This window comes from Herpailurus yagouaroundi, unplaced genomic scaffold (genome assembly GCF_014898765.1).
Source record: "Herpailurus yagouaroundi ecotype Mexico unplaced genomic scaffold, PumYag 180, whole genome shotgun sequence".
NCBI classification, from domain to species: Eukaryota; Metazoa; Chordata; class Mammalia; order Carnivora; family Felidae; genus Herpailurus; species Herpailurus yagouaroundi.
Window position 1 is genome coordinate 15,881,375 of NW_024412411.1, and position 20,241 is coordinate 15,901,615.

At 36.6% G+C, this 20,241-nt stretch overlaps 1 protein-coding gene across 3 annotated transcripts in view; it reads left to right on the top strand.

Annotated features, from left to right (window-relative positions):
- The window catches only part of TMEM135 (transmembrane protein 135), a 397,425-nt gene that overhangs the window by 111,797 nt on the left and 265,387 nt on the right, over positions 1-20,241 (top strand). For all 3 annotated transcript variants that reach the window (XM_040489574.1, XM_040489573.1, XM_040489575.1), the window contains one exon: positions 18,992-19,025. In XM_040489574.1, coding sequence (XP_040345508.1) covers positions 18,992-19,025 — 34 coding nt within the window. The remainder of the gene's footprint in view (positions 1-18,991; positions 19,026-20,241) is intronic.

A 20,241-nucleotide genomic window follows, 5' to 3' on the forward strand; every position in this document is an offset into this window, starting at 1 on the left:
ACCATTTGTTAAAGAGACTGTCTTTTTTCCATTGGATGTTCTTTCCTGCTTTGTCAAAGATGAGTTGGCCATACGTTTGTGGGTCTAGTTCTGGGGTTTCTATTCTATTCCATTGGTCTATGTGTCTGTTTTTGTGCCAAGGTGTGCTGTTTCAAAGGGACACATGCACCCCCATGTTTTTAGTAGCACTATCCACAATAGCCAAAGTATGGAAAGAGCCCAGATGGTCCTTCGATGGATGAATGGATACAGAAGGTGTGGTATATATATACAATGGAGTATTACTCGGCAATCAAAAAGAATGAAATCTTGCCATTTGCAACTATGTGGATAGAACTGGAGGGTATTATGCTAAGTGAAATTAGTCAGTCAGAGAAAGACAAAAATCATATGACTTCATTCATATGAGGACTTTAAGACACAGAACAGATGAACATAAGGGAAGGGAAGCAAAAATAATATAAAAACAGGGAGGGGGACAAAACAGAAGAGACTCTTAAATATGGAGAACAAACTGAGGGTTACTGGAGGGGTTGTGGGAGGGGGGATGGGCTAAATGGGTAAGGGGCATTAAGGAATCTACTTCTGAAATCATTGTTGCATTATATGCTAACTAATTTGGATGTAAATTAAAAAAAATTAAAATTGAATTAAAAAAGTCAACAACAACAACAACAACAACAAAAAGTATGCTCTTTATTTCATTTAATGTATTTTGGCTTGACTTCCAAATTTTTAGTTACCTTTTTTTTTTTTGCTTGCATTTGCCTAGTATGTCTTTATCTTCTTGAAACACTTTATATGTCTGTCTCATATGCCACATAAATTTGGGCTATATTTGGAGTTCCAATCTGAAAAAATCATTTTATTTGAAAATGTAAGTTCAGTCCATATACATTTACTTACACAACTAATATATTTGGCTTTTTATTATATTTGTCACTATGTACTCTGTTTTATTATTATCTTTATTTTACTTTTAACTTTGACATGATTATAGAGTCATGGAATATTACACAAATAATACAGAGAGACACATGAAAACTTAATCGGTTTCTCCGCAGGATAGCATCTTATGCAACTGTAGTATAATAAAAAACCAGGAAATTGACAATATTGTCAGCTAGACTATAGCCCTTATTCATGTTCACCAGCTTTTACATTGACACATATTGACCATTATAGTATCTTACAAAGTAATTTCACTGTTCTAAAAATCCTCTGTACTTGGCCTTCATTTCACTCTTCCCCCAACCCCTGGTGACTACTGATCTTTTTAACTGTCTCTATAGTTTTACCTTTTGCAGAGTGTCATATAGTTAAAATCATACAGTAAGTATGTCAGCTTTTCAGATTGGCTTCTGCAGGACATTTTGGTTGCTTCCAAGTTTTGGCAAATACCAGTAAAGCTGCTATAAACATTCATGTGCAGATTTTGTGTATTTATGTTTTCAACCCCTTTGGGTAAATTACCAAGGGGTATGATTGCTATATCATATGTTAAGAGTATGTTTGACTTTGTAAGAAACTGCCAAACTGTTATCCAAAGTGGCTGTACCAGTTTGTTTTCCCACCAGCAGTGAATGAGAGTTTCTGTTGCTCCACATCCTTGCCAGCACTTAGTGTTGCCAGAGTTCTGCATTCTGGCCATTTTATTTATTTATTTAAAAAAAAATTTTTTTTTCAACGTTTTTTATTTATTTTTGGGACAGAGAGAGACAGAGCATGAACGGGGGAGGGGCAGAGAGAGAGGGAGACACAGAATCGGAAACAGGCTCCAGGCTCGGAGCCATCAGCCCAGAGCCCGACGCGGGGCTCGAACTCACGGACCGCGAGATCGTGACCTGGCTGAAGTCGAACGCTTAACCAACTGCGCCACCCAGGCGCCCTTGCATTCTGGCCATTTTAATAGGAGTGTGGTAGTATCTCATTGTTTGAATTTACATTTCCTTAATGGCAAATGTTGTAGAGCATTTCTTCATGTGCTTTTTATTTTATTTATTATTTTTTATGTGCTTAATTAATCTGTATGTCTTTATAGTAGATTTCTTGTATACAACATGTAGTTTAGTCGTGTTTTTTTTTGATCAGCTCTGGTAATGCTTGTGTTTTAATTGGTATACTTAGACTATTGACATTAAAAGTGGTTATTAATGGGGCGCCTGGGTGGCGCAGTCAGTTAAGCGTCCGACTTCAGCCAGGTCACGATCTCGCGGTCCGTGAGTTCGAGCCCCGCGTCAGGCTCTGGGCTGATGGCTCGGAGCCTGGAGCCTGTTTCCGATTCTGTGTCTCCCTCTCTCTCTGCCCCTCCCCCGTTCATGCTCTGTCTCTCTCTGTCCCCCCCCCCCCAAAAAAAAGTGATTATTAATATAGATGGATTCATATCTACTACATTTGTTCATGTTTTCTTTTTGTTCCCTTGTTGTTTGTTTTGATTTTCTGTCTTCCCACTTATTCTGCCTTTTGTGGTTTTAATTGAACATATTATATGGTTCCATTTTTCTCTCTTTTCTTAGTAATTGATTATACTTTTTTTAAACTTTTTTTAGTGGTTGCCCTAGTTTTGTAATATACATTTACAACTAATCCTACTCTACTTTCAAATAACACTATAGCTTTTCATAGGTAGTGGGTATACCTTATGATAATAATGTAATCCTAATTCCTTCTTCCTGTCCCTTATGTCATTGCTATCATTCAGTTATATCTAAGTATTCATGACACACACATACACACACATACACACACACACACCCCTCATATATATACATACAAAATCAATTACATTGTTGCTTTGATTACATTATTACATTATTTTTATGTTGTTACAGTATTATTTTGAATGAACTGTTATCTATTAGAGCAATTAAGAATAAGAAAAATAAAATTGTTTTTTCTTTAATATTCCACCTTTCTTTATGTAGATGAGTTTCTTATCTGCATTGTTTTCTTCCTCTTTAGAGAACATTTAACATTTCTTGCAGAGCAGGTCCACTAGCAACAAATATTCTCAATTTTTTTTTGGTGCGATAAAGTCAGGATACTTTCTCAGGGTACAGAATTCTAGGTTGTTTTTTTTTTTTTCCCTTGTCAACAATAAATATTTCACTCCACTCTCTTGTTTGCATGGTTTCTGAGGAGAAGTTGGATGCAATTATCCTTGTTCTTCTATAGGTAAGGTGGTTTTTTTCCCCTCTGGCCTCTTTCAGGGTTTTCTTTATATTTATTTTTCTGTAGTTTTAATAAGGTATGTCTAGATGTAGTTGTGTTGTTGTGTGGTTTTTTTCTTGGGCATATATGCTGCTTGGTGTTCTTTGAACTTTATTGATTTGTGGTTTGATATCTAACATTAATTTAGGAAAACTGTCAGTCATTATTGTTTTGAATATTTCTCCTGTTCTATTCTTTCTCTCCTTTAGCTTTTCCCATTATGTGTATGTTATACTTTTTGTAGTCCTTGGATATTCTGTATTTTTTTTTTCTAGTCTCTGTTCTTAATGTTTTACAGTTTTCAAGGATTCTGTGATATATCAAGGGTATGGTGATATATTTTCTAGCTCAGAGATTCTTTCCTCAGCTGTGTCCAGTCTACTAATGATATGATTATATCGAAGGCACTCTTCATTTCTGCTGTAGTTCCTTTTCTTTGTGGAATTTCATCTCTCTGCTTACCTTGCTCATCTGTTTCTGTATGCTATCTACTTGATCCATTAGAGTCCTTAGTATTAATCATTCTTCTGTTTTGTTTGTTTGTTTGTTTGTTTGTTTGTTTAAAAGTAGGCTCCACACCCATTGTGGGGATTGAACTCATGACCCTGAGATTAAGAGTCCAAGGTTCTTTACCTACTGAGCCAGGAGAGTGCCCTAATCATTGTTTTAATTTTAAATTCCTGGTCTGATAATTCCAGCGTCTCTGCCGTGTCTGGTTATGATGCTGCTCTGTGTCTTCAAATTGTGATTTTTGAATTTTGATGTGCCTTGTAATTTTTTTCTTGATAGCTGGGCATGATGTACCAGGTGAAAGGAATTACTGTAATAGGCTGTTACTAATGTGGTGAGGTGTTGGGGGAAGGAAACTGTTCTATAGTCCTGTGGTTAGGCCTCAGTCTCTTAGTGAGCCTGTGTCTCTAGACTGAACTTTATAAGCCTTTCTCAGTTTTTCTTTTCCTCTTAGGTGGGGCAGGATAGTTAGAATGTGCTGGAGTTGGATATTTTGCTTTCTTGCATGTGGAATTCTAAAGCTGGCTGGAGTTAGGTATTTCCCTTCCCCGTGTCACTTAGGCTCTTGTAATGCCCTAGTAGGTTAGGCTCTGGTAAACTAGCTTTTACCAAGGACAGGCCCTGTTAAGAACAGAATGCTCTGGCTCATTTCAAAATGATTCCTCTGTGTTTCCCCTACTTGGAAGCGTAAATAAGCGGCTTTCCCCCTGTTATTTACTTAGTTAAGCTCCCAGAGGTAAAATGCACAAAGGTATGAGGGTCTCTCTATGACTGGGCACCCTTTGAGTTTTTCACTCTCAGACCTGTCCACACTGAGCCTCCTGCAGTTTATCAGTTTACTGTTTCCTGTTCTGGCTCTCATTCCCTCTGAGGTTTTAGCTGGTTTTGTTCTGGTAGATTGTGATTCTCTCTCTGCTTGTAGTCCCTTCAGTTTTGGGGGCAATAGTTTGTAGGGTGACCTTGCTTCTCTTATGGATCTAAAAAGAGTTGTTGAGTTTTCAGTTTCCTTAGCTTTTTTACTTGCTGTTAGGACTAAGTGAGGACCTCCAAGCTCCTTGCACAGAAACTGGAAACTTGGAAGAAGACATTTTTTTTTTTAGTCCATTTTTATGTACTTTTTTTTCTTTTTTTAGTGCTTGCTCTAAGGACTACTTAGATATCTTTAACTTTAGAGCTTCTTAGTGTTAATATTCCACCATCTTGCAAAACGTAGAAATGTATTTAGGTCCATTTTAAGTCTGCTTGCCATATGATCTCTTTTATTTGCTGCCCCCACTCCCTTTCTTTGACTGGTGAATGGTCTTTCTCTGGCACCAGGGATTCAATTATCCATTCTTTCTCCATGGATTTGTAATGGCCCTTGTCATATACCAATTTTTAATATACGTGTGCATTGTCAATTGCTCAATTCTTTTCTCTTGATATATTAGTCTAGGTATTATTTTTTATAATTTTAGTTAAAAAAAATCAAACTTTTCTTTGAAGATAAACATGTGTTTAAATACAATAACACCAAAGTAAAATTGTGCTATTGATATTAAGAACTATAACTTTTTAAGGCACAAAGAGGTTTCCTGGAAGTGAGGTGATAATTTGGATTTTAGTTACTAGTTCAATTCCTGCTCTCTTTTTGCTTTTGATAACAAACTTTTATTTTAAAGCTTTCTGCTTTCATTTCTTTTAAGTGAGCTATTGCACTGGTGTTTTATATGTAGACACTAGATAGTCTCAGAAAATTTGTAGGTAGTTATAAATTATGATCTGTTCTGAATATTAATTGGAATAGTCTGACCTAATCAAAATTTTAACTGTAGCTTCTTTGTAAGGATTTTCTTGTGGTTGCTGAAGAAAAATTGATCCTTATGTTGATGTGATTGTGGAGTAATTGAACCTTGTGTGATGTATAGTGATTTAGTTCTGTTGTTTATTAGGTGATGAAGTTATTACCTGGAAATAGCTCTCTAGTTCTTTTTTTTTTCTTGAGAGTTGTGTGGTTGTGTGTGTATATGTATATCCACCACAAATCCTGGTTTGGGGTCTAATTAAAAATTTAAGTTTTAGCCTTTTATTTTTTATTTTATTTTTATTTTTATTTTTTAGTTTTCTTTAATGTAATTTATTTTTGAAACTTACATCCAAGTTAGTTAGCATATAGTGCAACAATGATTTCAGGAGTAAATTCCTTAATGCCCCTTACCCATTTAGCCCATCCCCCCTCCCACAACCCCTCCAGTAACCCTCAGTTTGTTCTCCATATTTAAGAGTCTCTTCTGTTTTGTCCCCCTCCCTGTTTTTATATTATTTTTGCTTCCCTTCCCTTATGTTCATCTGTTTTGTATCTTAAAATCCTCATACGAGTAAAATCATACGATATTTGTCTTTCTCTAATTTCATTTAGCATAATACCCTCTAGTTCCATCCACGTAGTTGCAAATGGCAAGATTTCATTCTTTTTGATTGCCAGGTTATACTCCATTGTGTGTGTGTGTGTGTGTGTGTGTGTGTGTGTGTGTGTGTATGTATATATGTGTGTGTGTATATATATATATATATATATATATATATATACACACACACACACACACATACCATATCTTCTTTATCCATTCATCCATTGATGGACATTTGGTCCTTTCCATACTTTGGCTATTGTTGATAGTGCTGCTATACACATTGGGGTGCATGTGCCCCTTTGAAACAGCATACCTGTATTCCGTGGATAAATACCTAGTAGTGCAATTGCTGGGTTGTAGGGTAGTTCTATTTTTAATATTTTTTATTTTTAAAAAATGTTTATTACTTGTTTTTGAGAGAGATAGAAAAAGGGGGAGAAAATGGGGGAGGAGCAGAGAGGTAGAGGAAGAGAGAATCCCAAGCAGGCTTCATGCTTTCAGTGGAGAGCCTGATGTGGGGGTCTGTCCCTCAAACTACAAGATCATGACTTTGAGTGCAAATCAAGAATTAATCACTTAACTAACTGAGCTACCCAGGCACTCTGTGACTTATTTTTAAAAAGCAGATTTAAAAAAAATTTTTGGAGTTCACCTTTAAACATAGAAAAGCAATTTTTTTTGCTCCATCTTTTTATAAGTTTCTTTATAGTATATCTTATTTTAAATGAGTCTGGTCTATGTTTATCTAAAATTGTGTAAAAGTTAATGGTCTTATTTGCTTTGAGAAAGTGTTTTTTATTTACCACAAATTTTAGTAAGATTTCATTAAATATCAAGACTCCTTAATAGATTATATGTAACCTAGAAAGGTTGAAGTTATGTACATCTAGTTACCAAAGTGAAGTGTGTTAATATTACAGTTTTTACTTTAAGGAAAAAGAATTTATAATTATGCCCTTAATTCATGAAGAAAATCAGTGATATGTTGGTGGAGATAGCCAGCAGGCAGCTTGAAGTGTGAGTCTCGATTCAGAAGCATGGTAGTCATAAATAAAATTTGAAATTTTCTTCTTATAGGTGGTCACTGGGGCTGTGGGAGATTAGAGTGAAAATCCAGAATAAAAAGAAATCTGAGGTTAGAAGGTGGTAAACGACAGTGTTTAAGTAGTCAGTTGTCCATTGAGATGAGTGTACGGTTCATATTTTTAATAAAGTCAGTAATAGAGTGGAAGATAACAATATGGAGGATTAGCAGTGTCAAATTATAGTGGTAGCCCTAATTTTTAAATCTCCAAAACTTTAGTTAATAGTGAAGTCTTTACTCTGAGATTATACATTTTTGTACTCAATTGTGTAATCGGTTTTTTGAGAAGCATTTAATGAGGTAAGAGCATACACTATGGTTGTACACATACACATATGTGTGATGATATACATAGATACAGATATGTAAGTGAAGATCTGTCTGTCTTCATAAGTATGTCTTCATCTATATTGGTTTGACTTTCTTTCCTTCCTACTTTTCTTCTCTCCCTCTCCAACCCATCCATCCATCCATCCATCCGTCTTTCCCAGTCTTCCCCTTCCCTTTACAGAATTAAGCATGCTTTGCCAGCTAGTTCCTGAAACCTCCTAAGAGGGCAGTTTACTTAAATCTTAATCGTGTCACTGTGGGATTCTGAGAAAACTTTGAAGTTGTTTCCAGGGTTGCTCAAAAAATTTGTGCCACAAAGAACTGTGATCATAGTAACTCAGCAGGAAGCATTGGTAACATCTAGTTTATCCCTAGGTGGGCTGTTAAGAACTAGTCTTCTCTTTCTGTTTCTAGGAAGTGTTTTTTTTGTGGTTCAGAAAGTTGCTCTGATGGATTTTGTTTTGTATAACTGCTATGGAATTTGCTTTGATATTTAGTATTAGTTTAGATAAGTTAAAACTGCAGGGTGCTCAAACATGACATGGATTAAAATATTGAAAATTGCATATTTATTCTAAACCTACTCATGTGTTGCATTGTTAGATTACACTGTTGTAGTTATGAAACTCCTAAGCAGATATGACCAAAATGAATGAACTCTATAATATGTGAATAAAATACCATGAATTTGGTTTATAAATTCTTGGCATCTTCATCTTTAAGTGTCATGTTATCTTCACAGGAAGAAAATTAAATTACCTTGCAGTCTTCTGAAAAGTTTACTTTGTATTATCTGCTGTATATAACAGAATATGATCATAGACTCTTGCTCTTATTTTTCCATTCCTGTACTTTAAGGCGGTACTTTTATACTGTTCTAAAACATTGTGACAGATGAAAATATGTTGTATCTTGAAAGACTTTCTGAGATCATTAAATAGCATCTCGTAGTAGTCATTACAATTGTTAGCAACTTTCACTATGCTTTTCTCTCATCTATAATTTCCCGTTTTTTGTAGCGCGCGCGCACACACACACACACACACACACACACACAAAGATAGGGAGAGAGAGAGAAAGAGAGAGAGAGAGAGAGGGAGAGAGAAGGAATATATATAAACACTTAGAATCTGGAAGTTATACAATGCCTACTGTACTCCCTAATAGCTTTAGTTATGAAATGTGTTACAGTGTCATTCAAAAGTTTCAGAAAGTTAGGGGGGCCTGGGTTGCTCAGTCAGTTGAGGGACTTGGGCTCAGGTCATGATCTCTGGATTTGTGGGTTTGAGCCCTGGGTTGGTCTCTGTGCTGACAGCTTAGAGCCTGGAGCTTGCTTCGGATTCTGTGTCTCCCTGCCTTCTCTCTGGGCCCCCCCCCCCCCCCCTTGTGTGCATGTGCACGCTCTCTCTCTCTCTCACTCTCTCTGTCTCTGTCTCTCAAAAAAAAAAAATACATGTAAAAAAATTTTTTTAAAAAGTTTTGGAAGGTTAGCCAAAGAATATATACATTAAGGTTTCCAGACAAAAAGAAAAGAGAATTGTCCATCTAGTTAGACACAATAATGTTGTTAAAAGATAAGAAAATTTGGAGTTCAATAGAATGTGAGGATACCTTTTAATTTACTGAGGTGTTAAGGAAGTTTAATTATTTTAATGTTTTCCTGCGGGAATAATGGTACTTTTATTACACAGAGTTCTTAAACAGTGATTCTTAACACTTTTTTCGACAGTACCCCTTGATGTGCACACCCCTCCTTAAATTTTGCATAGAAGTTGAAGACATTCACCCCTTCCTGTATCAAAAAAAATTATTTGTGGTTCACTGAGCTTCACCTGTCTTCCAGTCAATCCAGTGATTCACAGAAGAATGGAAGTAAAGTGTCACAATCTCCTGGGAAATTTAAAAAGTTATTGTTTTTCTAGGCCCTAGCTCTTCCTATTCAGGCCTAGGTCACCTTTTGTTCTTATTGGCACTTCTTCCTTCCCCATAACTGTTGTAGTATTATTTTATTATTACGATTTTATTTTATTGTTTTTAAATGTTTATTTTTTTATTTTTGAGGGAGAAAGCGTGTGTGTGTGGCGGGGAGGGACAGAGAGAGTTGGGGGCCGAGGATCCAAAGTGGACTCTGTGCTGGCAGCAGAGAGCCCGATGCAGGGCTTGAACTCACAAACCATGAGCTCATGCCCCAACCTGAAGTCAGATGCTTAACCAACTGACTGAACCACCCAGGTGCCCCTGTTGTAGTAGTATTTTAATAGGTAACTTGGTTTCTAGAGAGAATTTACTCAAGTAAAAGGAAGTGACCTGTTTGTCTTCAGATCTTGGCTAGATATAGTCAAATGTTTAATAGTAAAATGGCATTTAATAGACTTACCAGTTTCTTGTGATACTCAGCATCCCTGGAGAAGTGATAAAATAAATCAATATTGTGATATTCTCACCTACCAAATTGACACTGGAACTGAGGTTGAAGACACCACATCTGGGAAACCTATCAAAAAGAGTCTGCTTTTAATACAGCATATCATGCCCTTCAGTGATACTGTCTTTTCATTCTTGAGGCTGTTAGTTCTGGGTTGGAATTCAGATAAAGCTGGGAGGGAGATGCTCTTTCTCATTGTTTGGGAACAATAAATTGAAACCTAAGACCAGAATAGGATTTCATCTAATAACAATACATTCTCTGCTTTTTCCCAGTAGTAAGAGTGTGTCAGGGTTTTATTCATTCTAAAGTCAGTGAGTTACAGAATTTAAAGGTAAGTTAGTAATGGACAGATTTTCTACCTTAGAAGCAGTGCTTTGGAAAGAACATGAAGCTGACTTCTAATTCCAACTTGTCTTTGTGCTACTTTTATATTTTTTATTAAAACACATAAATTTTCTGACAGAGAAAGGATAATAGTGTCTATATCACACTTTGTAAGACTTCTAAGAGGATAAAATTTGCTTTCAAATATTTATTATACCTTGCAGATTATTAAATTTTATGCAAATGTAAATTACTTGATCACATCTTTGCTTGCTAATAAATTGATATCACTATTTTTTTCTCCTGTCTAGTGGATATCTTTTGTGATTATGTTTCTATAATATATTTTATGTCTCTACTATATTCCTAGTAGGCTGGGTTCTTAGTAACACTTTGTCTAGAAATTCCATAACCATTTGTTTAGTGCCTATTAGATATGCCAGGTACTTTTGCGGGTGTGTGAAAATGTGAAGGTAAACAAGATAATCTTTGTTAAAGATAAACGGTTATATTATCAGGTAGATAATTTGTTGAATTTTAGAGATGGAATTAGATTAGTGGAACAAATACGGTAGTTCACTTCATAAGGAAATGTATGATTGGGTACTACTACTGAAATTGCAGAGATATACTTTTATTTTGGTTTTGTAATTAAGTATAATGTTTTTTTCTTTATATGTAACCGGCTTTGGGAAGATAGGTATCACTTGAAAAGGTTTTAACTTTTCTGTGTATGTGTGACTCTTAGATGTTGATGTTACCCTAATTTTTCTTTATGTAATTTACTTAAAATAAGAACATCTTTGATTTAGAATTTGGTAGGAGTTGATAAGATTGGTAAAGATTAGTAAGAACAATTTCAATTCATTTGTAGAAATCATAGACAAGAAAGCTACCAGGAAGCTTCTAGATCATCTTTGCAGTGATTTTCAAATTCTTTTTTAGAGGAGCAGTAGAATTCTGTTGTTTTTGCTGAGGTGTGTTAGGACCTGCTGAACAGGGTCATTGCCTGTGGGGTTTGGTTCAGTGGGTTTGCCTAGACCTCCTTCCCCTTTCAACCCGAGTAGACCCAACATTATGTTTATATTGGTGATAAATGTATGTTTTTGTTAAATAATTTTTATGTTTAAAGTTAGGTAACTAGTCTTGTTCCCTCATTAAAAAAAAAAATTTTTTTTAATATTTATTTTGAGAGACAGAGAAAGAGACAGTGCGAGCAGGGAAGGGGCAGAAAGAGAGAGGACACACAATCCCAAGCAGGTTCTGAGCTGTCAGCATAGAACCCGATGTGAGGCTTGAACTCATGGACTGACCACGAGATCATGACCTGAGCCAAAGTCAGACTTTCAACCTACTGAGCCACTCCGGCACCTCTTGTTCCCTCATTTTAATGACAAAATTAAATTACAGAATACCAGAGAATTAAAGTTAAATAAAATTCTGATTTTCAAACTTCAGTTGTTAAGTGAAACCATACTGCCTCCATGTGGCTTTTGTGATAATAGAAATCTTCTTAAGCCATTTTATTTTTTTTATTTATTTTATTAATTATTAAAAAAAATTTTTATTTTTCAACATTTATTTATTTTTGGGACAGAGAGAGACAGAGCATGAACGGGGGAGGGGCAGAGAGAGAGGGAGACACAGAATCGGAAACAGGCTCCAGGCTCTGAGCCATCAGCCCAGAGCCTGACGCGGGGCTCGAACTCACAGACCGCGAGATCGTGACCTGGCTGAAGTCGGACGCTTAACCGACTGCGCCACCCAGGCGCCCCTATTTTATTAATTATTTTTAATGTTTATTTATTTTTGAGGGAGACAGAGTACAAGCAGGGGAGGGGGCAGAGAGAGAGAGGGTGACACAGAATCTGAAGCAGGCTCCAGGCTCCAAGCTGTGAGCACAGAGTCCAACACGGGGCCCAAACTCATGAACGGCGAGATCATGACCTGAGCTGAAGTCGGACGCTTAACCGAATGAGCCACCCAGATGCCCCTTAAGCCATTTTAAATAATGAACAGTCAAGATTGTGTATGACTGGGTTGGACTTCAAGATTTCATTGACATGTTAATATTAAGACCTGACATGAAATTTAAGTGAAAATCATTTGATATTGGTACTTGTTTTATTTATAAAGGTTTTTTTCTTTTCAGTATGAAAAATGCTAATAATTGAAAGTCAAATAGATTTTTATAATTTCCAAAGTTTATTTTAACTCTGTTCTTAAACTCTTAAAACATTAAAGACTTCTTTCCATATGTATGTATGTATGTATGTATGCATGTATGTATGTCAAGTTAGCTAACATATAGCGTGGTCTTGGCTTCAGGAGTAGATTCTTGTGATTCATCACTTACATACAACACCCAGTGCTCATCCCAACAAGTGCCCTCCTCAGTACCCATCACCCAACTCCTCCACCCGCCCAATCCCCACCCCCATCAACCCTCAGTTTGTTCTCTGTATTTAAAGAGTCTCTGGGGCGCCTGGGTGGCGCAGTCGGTTAAGCGTCCGACTTCAGCCAGGTCACGATCTCGCGGTCTGTGAGTTCGAGCCCCGCGTCGGGCTCTGGGCTGATGGCTCAGAGCCTGGAGCCTGTTTCCGATTCTGTGTCTCCCTCTCTCTCTGCCCCTTCCCCGTTCATGCTCTGTCTCTCTCTGTCCCAAAAATAAACGTTGAAAAAAAAAAAATAAAAAAAATAGTCTCTTATGGTTTGCCCTCCTCTCTGTAACTTTTTTCCTTCCCTTCCCCTATGGTCTTCTGTTAAGTTTCTCAAATTCCACATATGAGTAAAATCATAGGATATCTGTCTTTCTCTGATTGACTTACTTCACTTAGCATAATACCCTCCAGTTCCATCCACGTTGTTGGAAATGACAAGGTTTCATACTTTTTCATTGTCAAGTAGTGTTCCATTGTATATATATATACCATATCTTCTTTATCCATTCATCAATTGATAGACATTTGGGCTCTTCCCATAATTTGGCTATTGTTGATAGTGCTGCTGTAAACATTGGGGTACCAAGGGCTCCTATAAGTCAGCACTCCTATGTCCTTTGGATAAATTCCCAATAGTGCTATTGCTGGGTTGTAGGGTAATTCTGTTTTTAATTTTTTGAGGAACCTCCACACTGTTTTCCATAGTGGCTGCACTAGTTTGCATTCCCACCAACAGTGCAAGAGGGTTCCTGTTTCTCCACATCCTCGCCAGCATCTGTTGTCTCCTGAGTTGTTCATTTTAGCCACTCTGACCAGTGTGAGGTGGTATTTCAGTGTGGTTTTGATTTGTATTTTCCTGATGATGAGCAATGTTGAGTATCTTTCCATATGTCTGTTTACCATCTGGATGTCTTCTTTGGAAAAGTGTCTATGTCTTCTGCCCATTTCTTCACTGGATTATTTGTTTTTTGGTTGTTGTGTTTAGTAAGTTCTTTATAGATTTTGGATACTAATCCTTTATCTGATATGTCATTTGCAAATATCTTCTCCCATTCCACTGGTTGCTTTTTAGGTTTGTTGGTTGTTTCCTTTGCAGTGCAGAAGCTTTTTATCTTGATGACATCCAGCACATTTTTGCTTTTATTTCCCTTGCTTTCGGAGATATGTCAGGTAAGAAGTTGCTGTGGCTGAGGTCAAAGAAGTTGCTGACTGTTTTCCCTTGTAGGATTTTGATGGTTTCCTGTCTCACATTTAGGTCTTTTGTCCATTTTGAGTTTATTCTTGTGTATGGTGAAAGAAAGTGGTTCAGTTTCATTCTTCTGCATTTTGCTGTCCAGTTCTCCCAGCACCATTTGTTAAAAAGACTGTCTTTTTTTCCATTGGATACTCTTTCCTGCTTTGTCCAAGATGAGTTGGCCATATATATAAATAGTTCCATTTCTGGGTTCTCTATTCTATTCCATTGGTCTGTGTGTCTGTTTTCAGGCCAACACCATACTCTCTTGATGATTACAGCTTTGTAGTACAGGCTAAAGTCCAGGATTATGAGGCCTCCAGCTTTGGTTTTCTTTTTCAACATTACTTTAGCTATTCAGGGACTTGTGTGGTTCCATAGAGATTTTAGGATTGTTTGTTCTAACTCTGTGAAGAATGCTGATGCTATTTTGATTGGGATTACATTGAATGTGTAGATTGTTATGGGTAGTATCAACATTTTAACAATATTTGTTCTTCCAATCCATGAACATGGAATATTTTTCCATTTCTTTGTGTCTTCTTTAGTTTTTTTCATGAGCTTTCTATAGTTTTCAGTGTACACATCTTTTACCCCTGGTTAGGTGTATTCCTAGGTATTTTATGGTTCTTGGTGCAATTGTAAATGGGATCGATTTCTTGATATACCTTTCTGTTGCTTCATTATTGGAGTATAGAAATGCAACCAATTTCTGTACAGAGATTTTATATCCTGTGACTTTGTTGTATTCATGTATCAGTTCTATCAGTTTTTTGGTGGAGTGTTTCGGGTTTTCCATGTAGAGTATCATGTCATCTGTGAAGAGTGAAAGTTTGACTTTTTCTTTGCCAGTTTGGATGCCTTTGATTTCATTTTGTAGTCTGATTGCTGAGGCTAGGACTTCTAACACTATGTTAAACAACAGTGGTGAGAGTGACATCCCTGTTGTGTTCCTGATCTCAGTGGGAAAGCTCTCAATTTTTTCCCATTGAGGATGATATTAGCTGTGGGTCTTTCGTGTATGGCTTTTATTGATGTGAAGGTATGTTCCTTCTATCCTGACTTTCTTTCTTTCTTTTTTTAAATTTTTTTTAACCTTTATTTATTTTTGAGACAGAGAGAGACAGAGCATGAATGGGGGGGGGGGTGTCAGAGAGAGGGAGACACAGAATCTGAAACAGGCTCCAGGCTCTGAGCTGTCAACACAGAGCCCGACGCGGGACTCGAACTAACGGACTGCGAGATCATGACCTGAGCCAAAGTCGGACGCTTAACCGACTGAGCCACCCAGGCACCCCTTTCTTTTTTTTTTAATTTTTAAATATCTATTTATTTTTGAGAGGGAGAGACAGAGTGCAAGCAGCGAAGGGGCAGAGAGAGAGGAAGACACAGAATTGGAAGCAGGCTCCAGGCTCTGAGCTGACAGCACTAAGTCCGATGCGAGGCTCGAACCCACAGACCATGAGATCATGACCTGAGCTGAAGTTGGACGCTTAACTGACTGAGCGATCCAGGCATCCCGTATCCTGACTTTCTTGAGGGTTTTTATTAAGAAAGCATGCTGTTGGGCTGCCTGGGTGGCTCAGTCGGTTGAACGTCTGACTTCAGCTCAGGTCATGATCTCACAGTTCGTGGGTTCGAGCCTTGGGTCAGGCTCTGTGTTGACAGCTTGGAGCCTGGAGCCTGCTTCGGATTCTGTGTCTCCCTTTCTCTCTGCTCCTCCCCCGCTCGTGCTCTGTCTCTGTCTCTCAAAAATAAATAGAAATGTTAAAAAAAAACCTTAAAGATGCTGTATTTTGTCAAATGCTTTTTCTACATCTATTGACAAGATCATATGGTTCTTATCCTTTCTTCTATTAATTTGATGTATCATGTTGATTGATTTGTGAATATTGAACCAGCCCTACAGCTCAGGAATGAATCCCACTTGATCATGGTGAATAATTCTGTTGAATTCTATTTGCTAGTATCTTGTTGAGAATTTTTGCATCTATGCTCATCAGGAATATTGGCCTGTAGTTCTCCTTTTTAGTGGGGTCTCTGTCTGGTTTGGGAATCAAGGTGATGCTGGCTTCATAGAATGAGTCTGGAAGCGTTCCTTCCGTTTCTGTTTTTTGGAACAGCTTGAGAAGAATAGGTATTAATTCTGCTTTAAATGTCTGGTAGACTTCCCCTGGGACGCCATCTGGCCCAGGATTCTTATTTTTTGGGAGATTTTTGATAACTGATTCTATTTCTTTGCTGGTTATGGGTCTGTTCAAATTTTCTATTTTTTCCCTTTTGAGTTTTTGTAGCATGTGGATTTCTTCCAGATTGTCCAGTTTGTTGGCATATACTTTTTTATAGTATTCTCTAATAATTGTTTCTATTTCTGTGGTGTTGGTTGTGGTCTCTCGTCTTTCATTCGTGATTTTATCTATTTGGGTCCTCGCTCTTTTTGAGAAGTCTGGCTAGGGAGTTATCAATTTTTTTCATTCTTTCAAAAAACCAGCTCTTAGATTGATTGATCTGTTCTACCTTTTTTTTTTTTTTTTGTATGTTGTTTATTTCTGTCCTAATCTTTATTATTTCTTCTTCTGCTGGCTTTGGGCTTTCTTTGCTTCTTTCTAGTTCCTTTAGGTGTGAGGTTAGGTTCTGTATTTGAGACCTTTCTTGCTTCTTTTTTTTTTTTTTTTTTTTAAATTTATTTTTGGGACAGAGAGAGACAGAGCATGAACGGGGGAGGGGCAGAGAGAGAGGGAGACACAGAATCGGAAACAGGCTCCAGGCTCTGAGCCATCGGCCCAGAGCCCGACGCGGGGCTCGAGCTCACGGACCGCGAGATCGTGACCTGGCCGAAGTCGGACGCTTAACCGACTGCGCCACCCAGGCGCCCCTAGACCTTTCTTGCTTCTTGACATAGGCCTGGATTGCTACGTTTTTTTCCTCTTAGGACTGCCTTTGCTGCATTTTGGACTATTGTGTTTTCATTCTCATTATGCTTCCATATATTTTTTAATTTCTCCTTTAATTTCCTGGTTGACCCATTCATTATTTAGTAGGATATAAAAAAAATATTTTTGTTAATGTTTAGTTATTTTTGAGAGACAGAGACAGAGCATAAGGAGGGGAGGGGCAGACAGAGAGGGGGAGACAGAATCTGAAGCAGGCTCCAGGCTCTGAGCTGTCAGCACAAAGACTGATGCAGGCCTTGAACCCACGAACTCTGAGATCATGACCTGAACTGAAGTCGGCTGCTTAACCGACTGAGCCACTCAGGTGCCCCAGTAGGATTTTTTTTTTTTTTAAAGTTTATTTATTTTGAGAGAGAGAGAGAGAGTTGGGGAGGGGCAGAGAGAGAGAGAGAGGAAGAGAGAGAGAGAATCCCAAGCAGGCTCTGCATTGCCAGTGAGGAGCCTGGTGTGGGGTTTGAACCCATGAACCATGAGATTGTGACCTGAGCCAAAGTCAGATGCTTAACCAACTGAGCCACCTGGGGCGTCCCTAGTAGGATGTTTTTTAACCTCCATGTTATTTGAGGATTTTCCATATTTTTTCTTGTGGTTGATTTCAAGTTTCATTGTGTTGTGATCTGAAAATATGCATGGTATGATCTCAAATATTTGTTGAGGGCTGTTTTGTGACCCAGTGTGTGATCTGTTTTGGAGAATGTTCCATGTGCACTTGAAGAATGTGTATTCTACTGCTTTTGGATGAAAAGTCCTGAATATATCTGTATTAATTGATTTATATGTTTGGGAGCTCTTATATTGGGGCATAAACATTTACAATTGTTAGCTCTTCTTGATTGATAGACCCCTTCATTATTTTATAATGCTCTTCTTCATCTCTTGTTAGTCTCTGTTTTAAAATCTAGTTTGTCTGATATAAGTATGGCTACTCCAGCTTTCTTTTGACATCCAGTAGCATAATAGATGGTTCTCCATTCCCTCACTTTCAATCTGCTGGTGTCCTCAGGTCTAAAATGAGTCTCTTATTGGCAGCATATAGATAGATTTTTTTTTTTTAATCCCTTCTGATACCCTGTGTCTTTTGATTGGGGCATTTAGTCCATTTACATTCAGAGTGATTATTGAAAGATAGGTATTTTGTGTCATTGTGTTATCTGTAGGTTTAGTAGTTGTGGTGTTGTCTCTGGTTCTTTGTAGTCTCTGCTGCTTTCCACTGACAAGAGTCCCCCATAGGATCTCCTGCAGGGCTAGTTTAGTTAAAGACTTCTTTCCTAAAGAATAGGATCTACTTTATTCATGGTCTTACATGCAGTATAATTAAATGAAGTGATTAAGGGTGGAACGTTATCCCTATCTTTGAGTTTCTACCTTAATTCTCATTAAACAAGTTTGATAAATGTGCAATATTTCTGGAAAGTTAAAGTTTATAGAATTTTTTTGTTCTTTGGCATTAGAAAGTTCACTTAGTGCCTAACTTCTCACTTAACAATGAAGTTAAAACCAAAGTGGTTTAGTATGATTTGTAAGAACATCTAATGAACAATTGCATTGTGTATGAAACAGATAGAAGACCTGATTTTTGTGCAATCGATGTGCATTGTTTTGGCCTTGACATCTTGGCAAGATGAATTCTTTAAGGTTCTTTATTAAGTTTAGAACTCTAGAGTAAACATAGGCTAATAGCAAATTATACTTTCTATTAATATAAGGAAATAGTAATTTTTTTAAGTTAGAGGTATAATTGACACTTAACATTGTATTATTTTCAAATGTACCATGTAATCATTCAATATTGGTATATATTGTGAAATGATCCCTATGGTAAATCTTGTTAATTACAAGGCAATAGTAATTTTAAATAATTTTAATTAATGACCACTAAATAGAATGTTTAATGACCACTGAACAGAATGACTTGTAGAATCTATTTAGATCCAATTGTTCGGGTACAGAAAACTTAGTTCAGTATAATCTACCTTTTTCTCAACTCCTGATCATCGTTTTGATTTCTAAAAAAATGATAACATGATTATTAAGTTAATTTGATACTTCATCTCACTTTATATCTTTTTAAAATTATTTGCAGGAGAGGGCTGCTCACTATTTATATGGCCAATTTGGTAAGTAATTCCTTTCTTTTTGTTGTTGTTGCTTTTAAAGTTTCATTGTGCTTTTTCATTTCTCTTTTTAAAATCAAGTTACATTTAAAAAATGGGAAGGAAAGCTACTTAAATTTCAGAATATTTTCTGTCTCAGTTTTAAAGCATAGTCTTAAATGTTTAAAAAAGCCTTGATGCCACCCAGTTTATTCCTGTCATACATGACTTAATTTCATTTATTTCAGGAGGAAAGTGATTCACTGCCCTGTGTCCTTCATGGCTGTTTTTTTCCTTTAAGCTTAGATCTTCATCTTTGATAGGATATATATTTCTGTGTATCTCTTTCTCTGTATCTTTGATTTAATTTCATACTCTGCTTCTGTTGTCATTTCTTATAGAAAAATGATTTAAAGATGAACTTTTGTGATGTCATTATTCTTGGACGTCAGGACAGCATTGGTTCTATCTCTAAAGTCTGAGTATATTTAATAACATAATTAGCTAGGCTTCTTAATCTGTAAGTCTACAGGAATGAAATTAATGTTGTTTAGTCTGTTATTCTTTATGGTAAATATACAGTCAAGATTATATAATTTTCATTGCCAAGTTCATGATTTAGAATGTATTTATATTGAAATCTTCTAAAGTTGTTTAATAGAATTGGTAGTCAACATTGAAAACTTCAACTAAAAAATTATTTATTTATCTGAAGATAGGTTGTTGAATTCTCTAATGAGGGAATATAATTCAGAGTTATATTTATCAATTCTTTTCAGCTATAAATTTTTTATTATAAATTAGTAATATTTAATTTTTGCCCTGTAGTTAGCATATGTCACTTACTGTGCTATATGCTGGTAGACAGGATGGAGATAGTCTTTACACTTAATGGAGTTTGCTGTCTAATGAAGGAGTCACAGTAAAAATAACAATGTTTGAAAAGGACTAGAATATAAATTATAGTATGCTATGAGAACCATAATAGTAGCACCAAATTATTCTGGGTGCTGCTCTTCTTTCTTATTTTTTAAAAAACTTAAAAATACTTCCCCTGCATACTATGGTGGGTTTGAATTTTAATGTGTTTTTTTTCTTTAAACATGCACATACTTTTCTATACTACCACATGGTGTGTATACTTTAATACCCAAATGCTATCTGTATTTAATTTTTTGTAATGTTTATTTATTTTTGAGAGAGAGAGATAGAGACAGACAGAATGCAAGCAGGGGAGGGG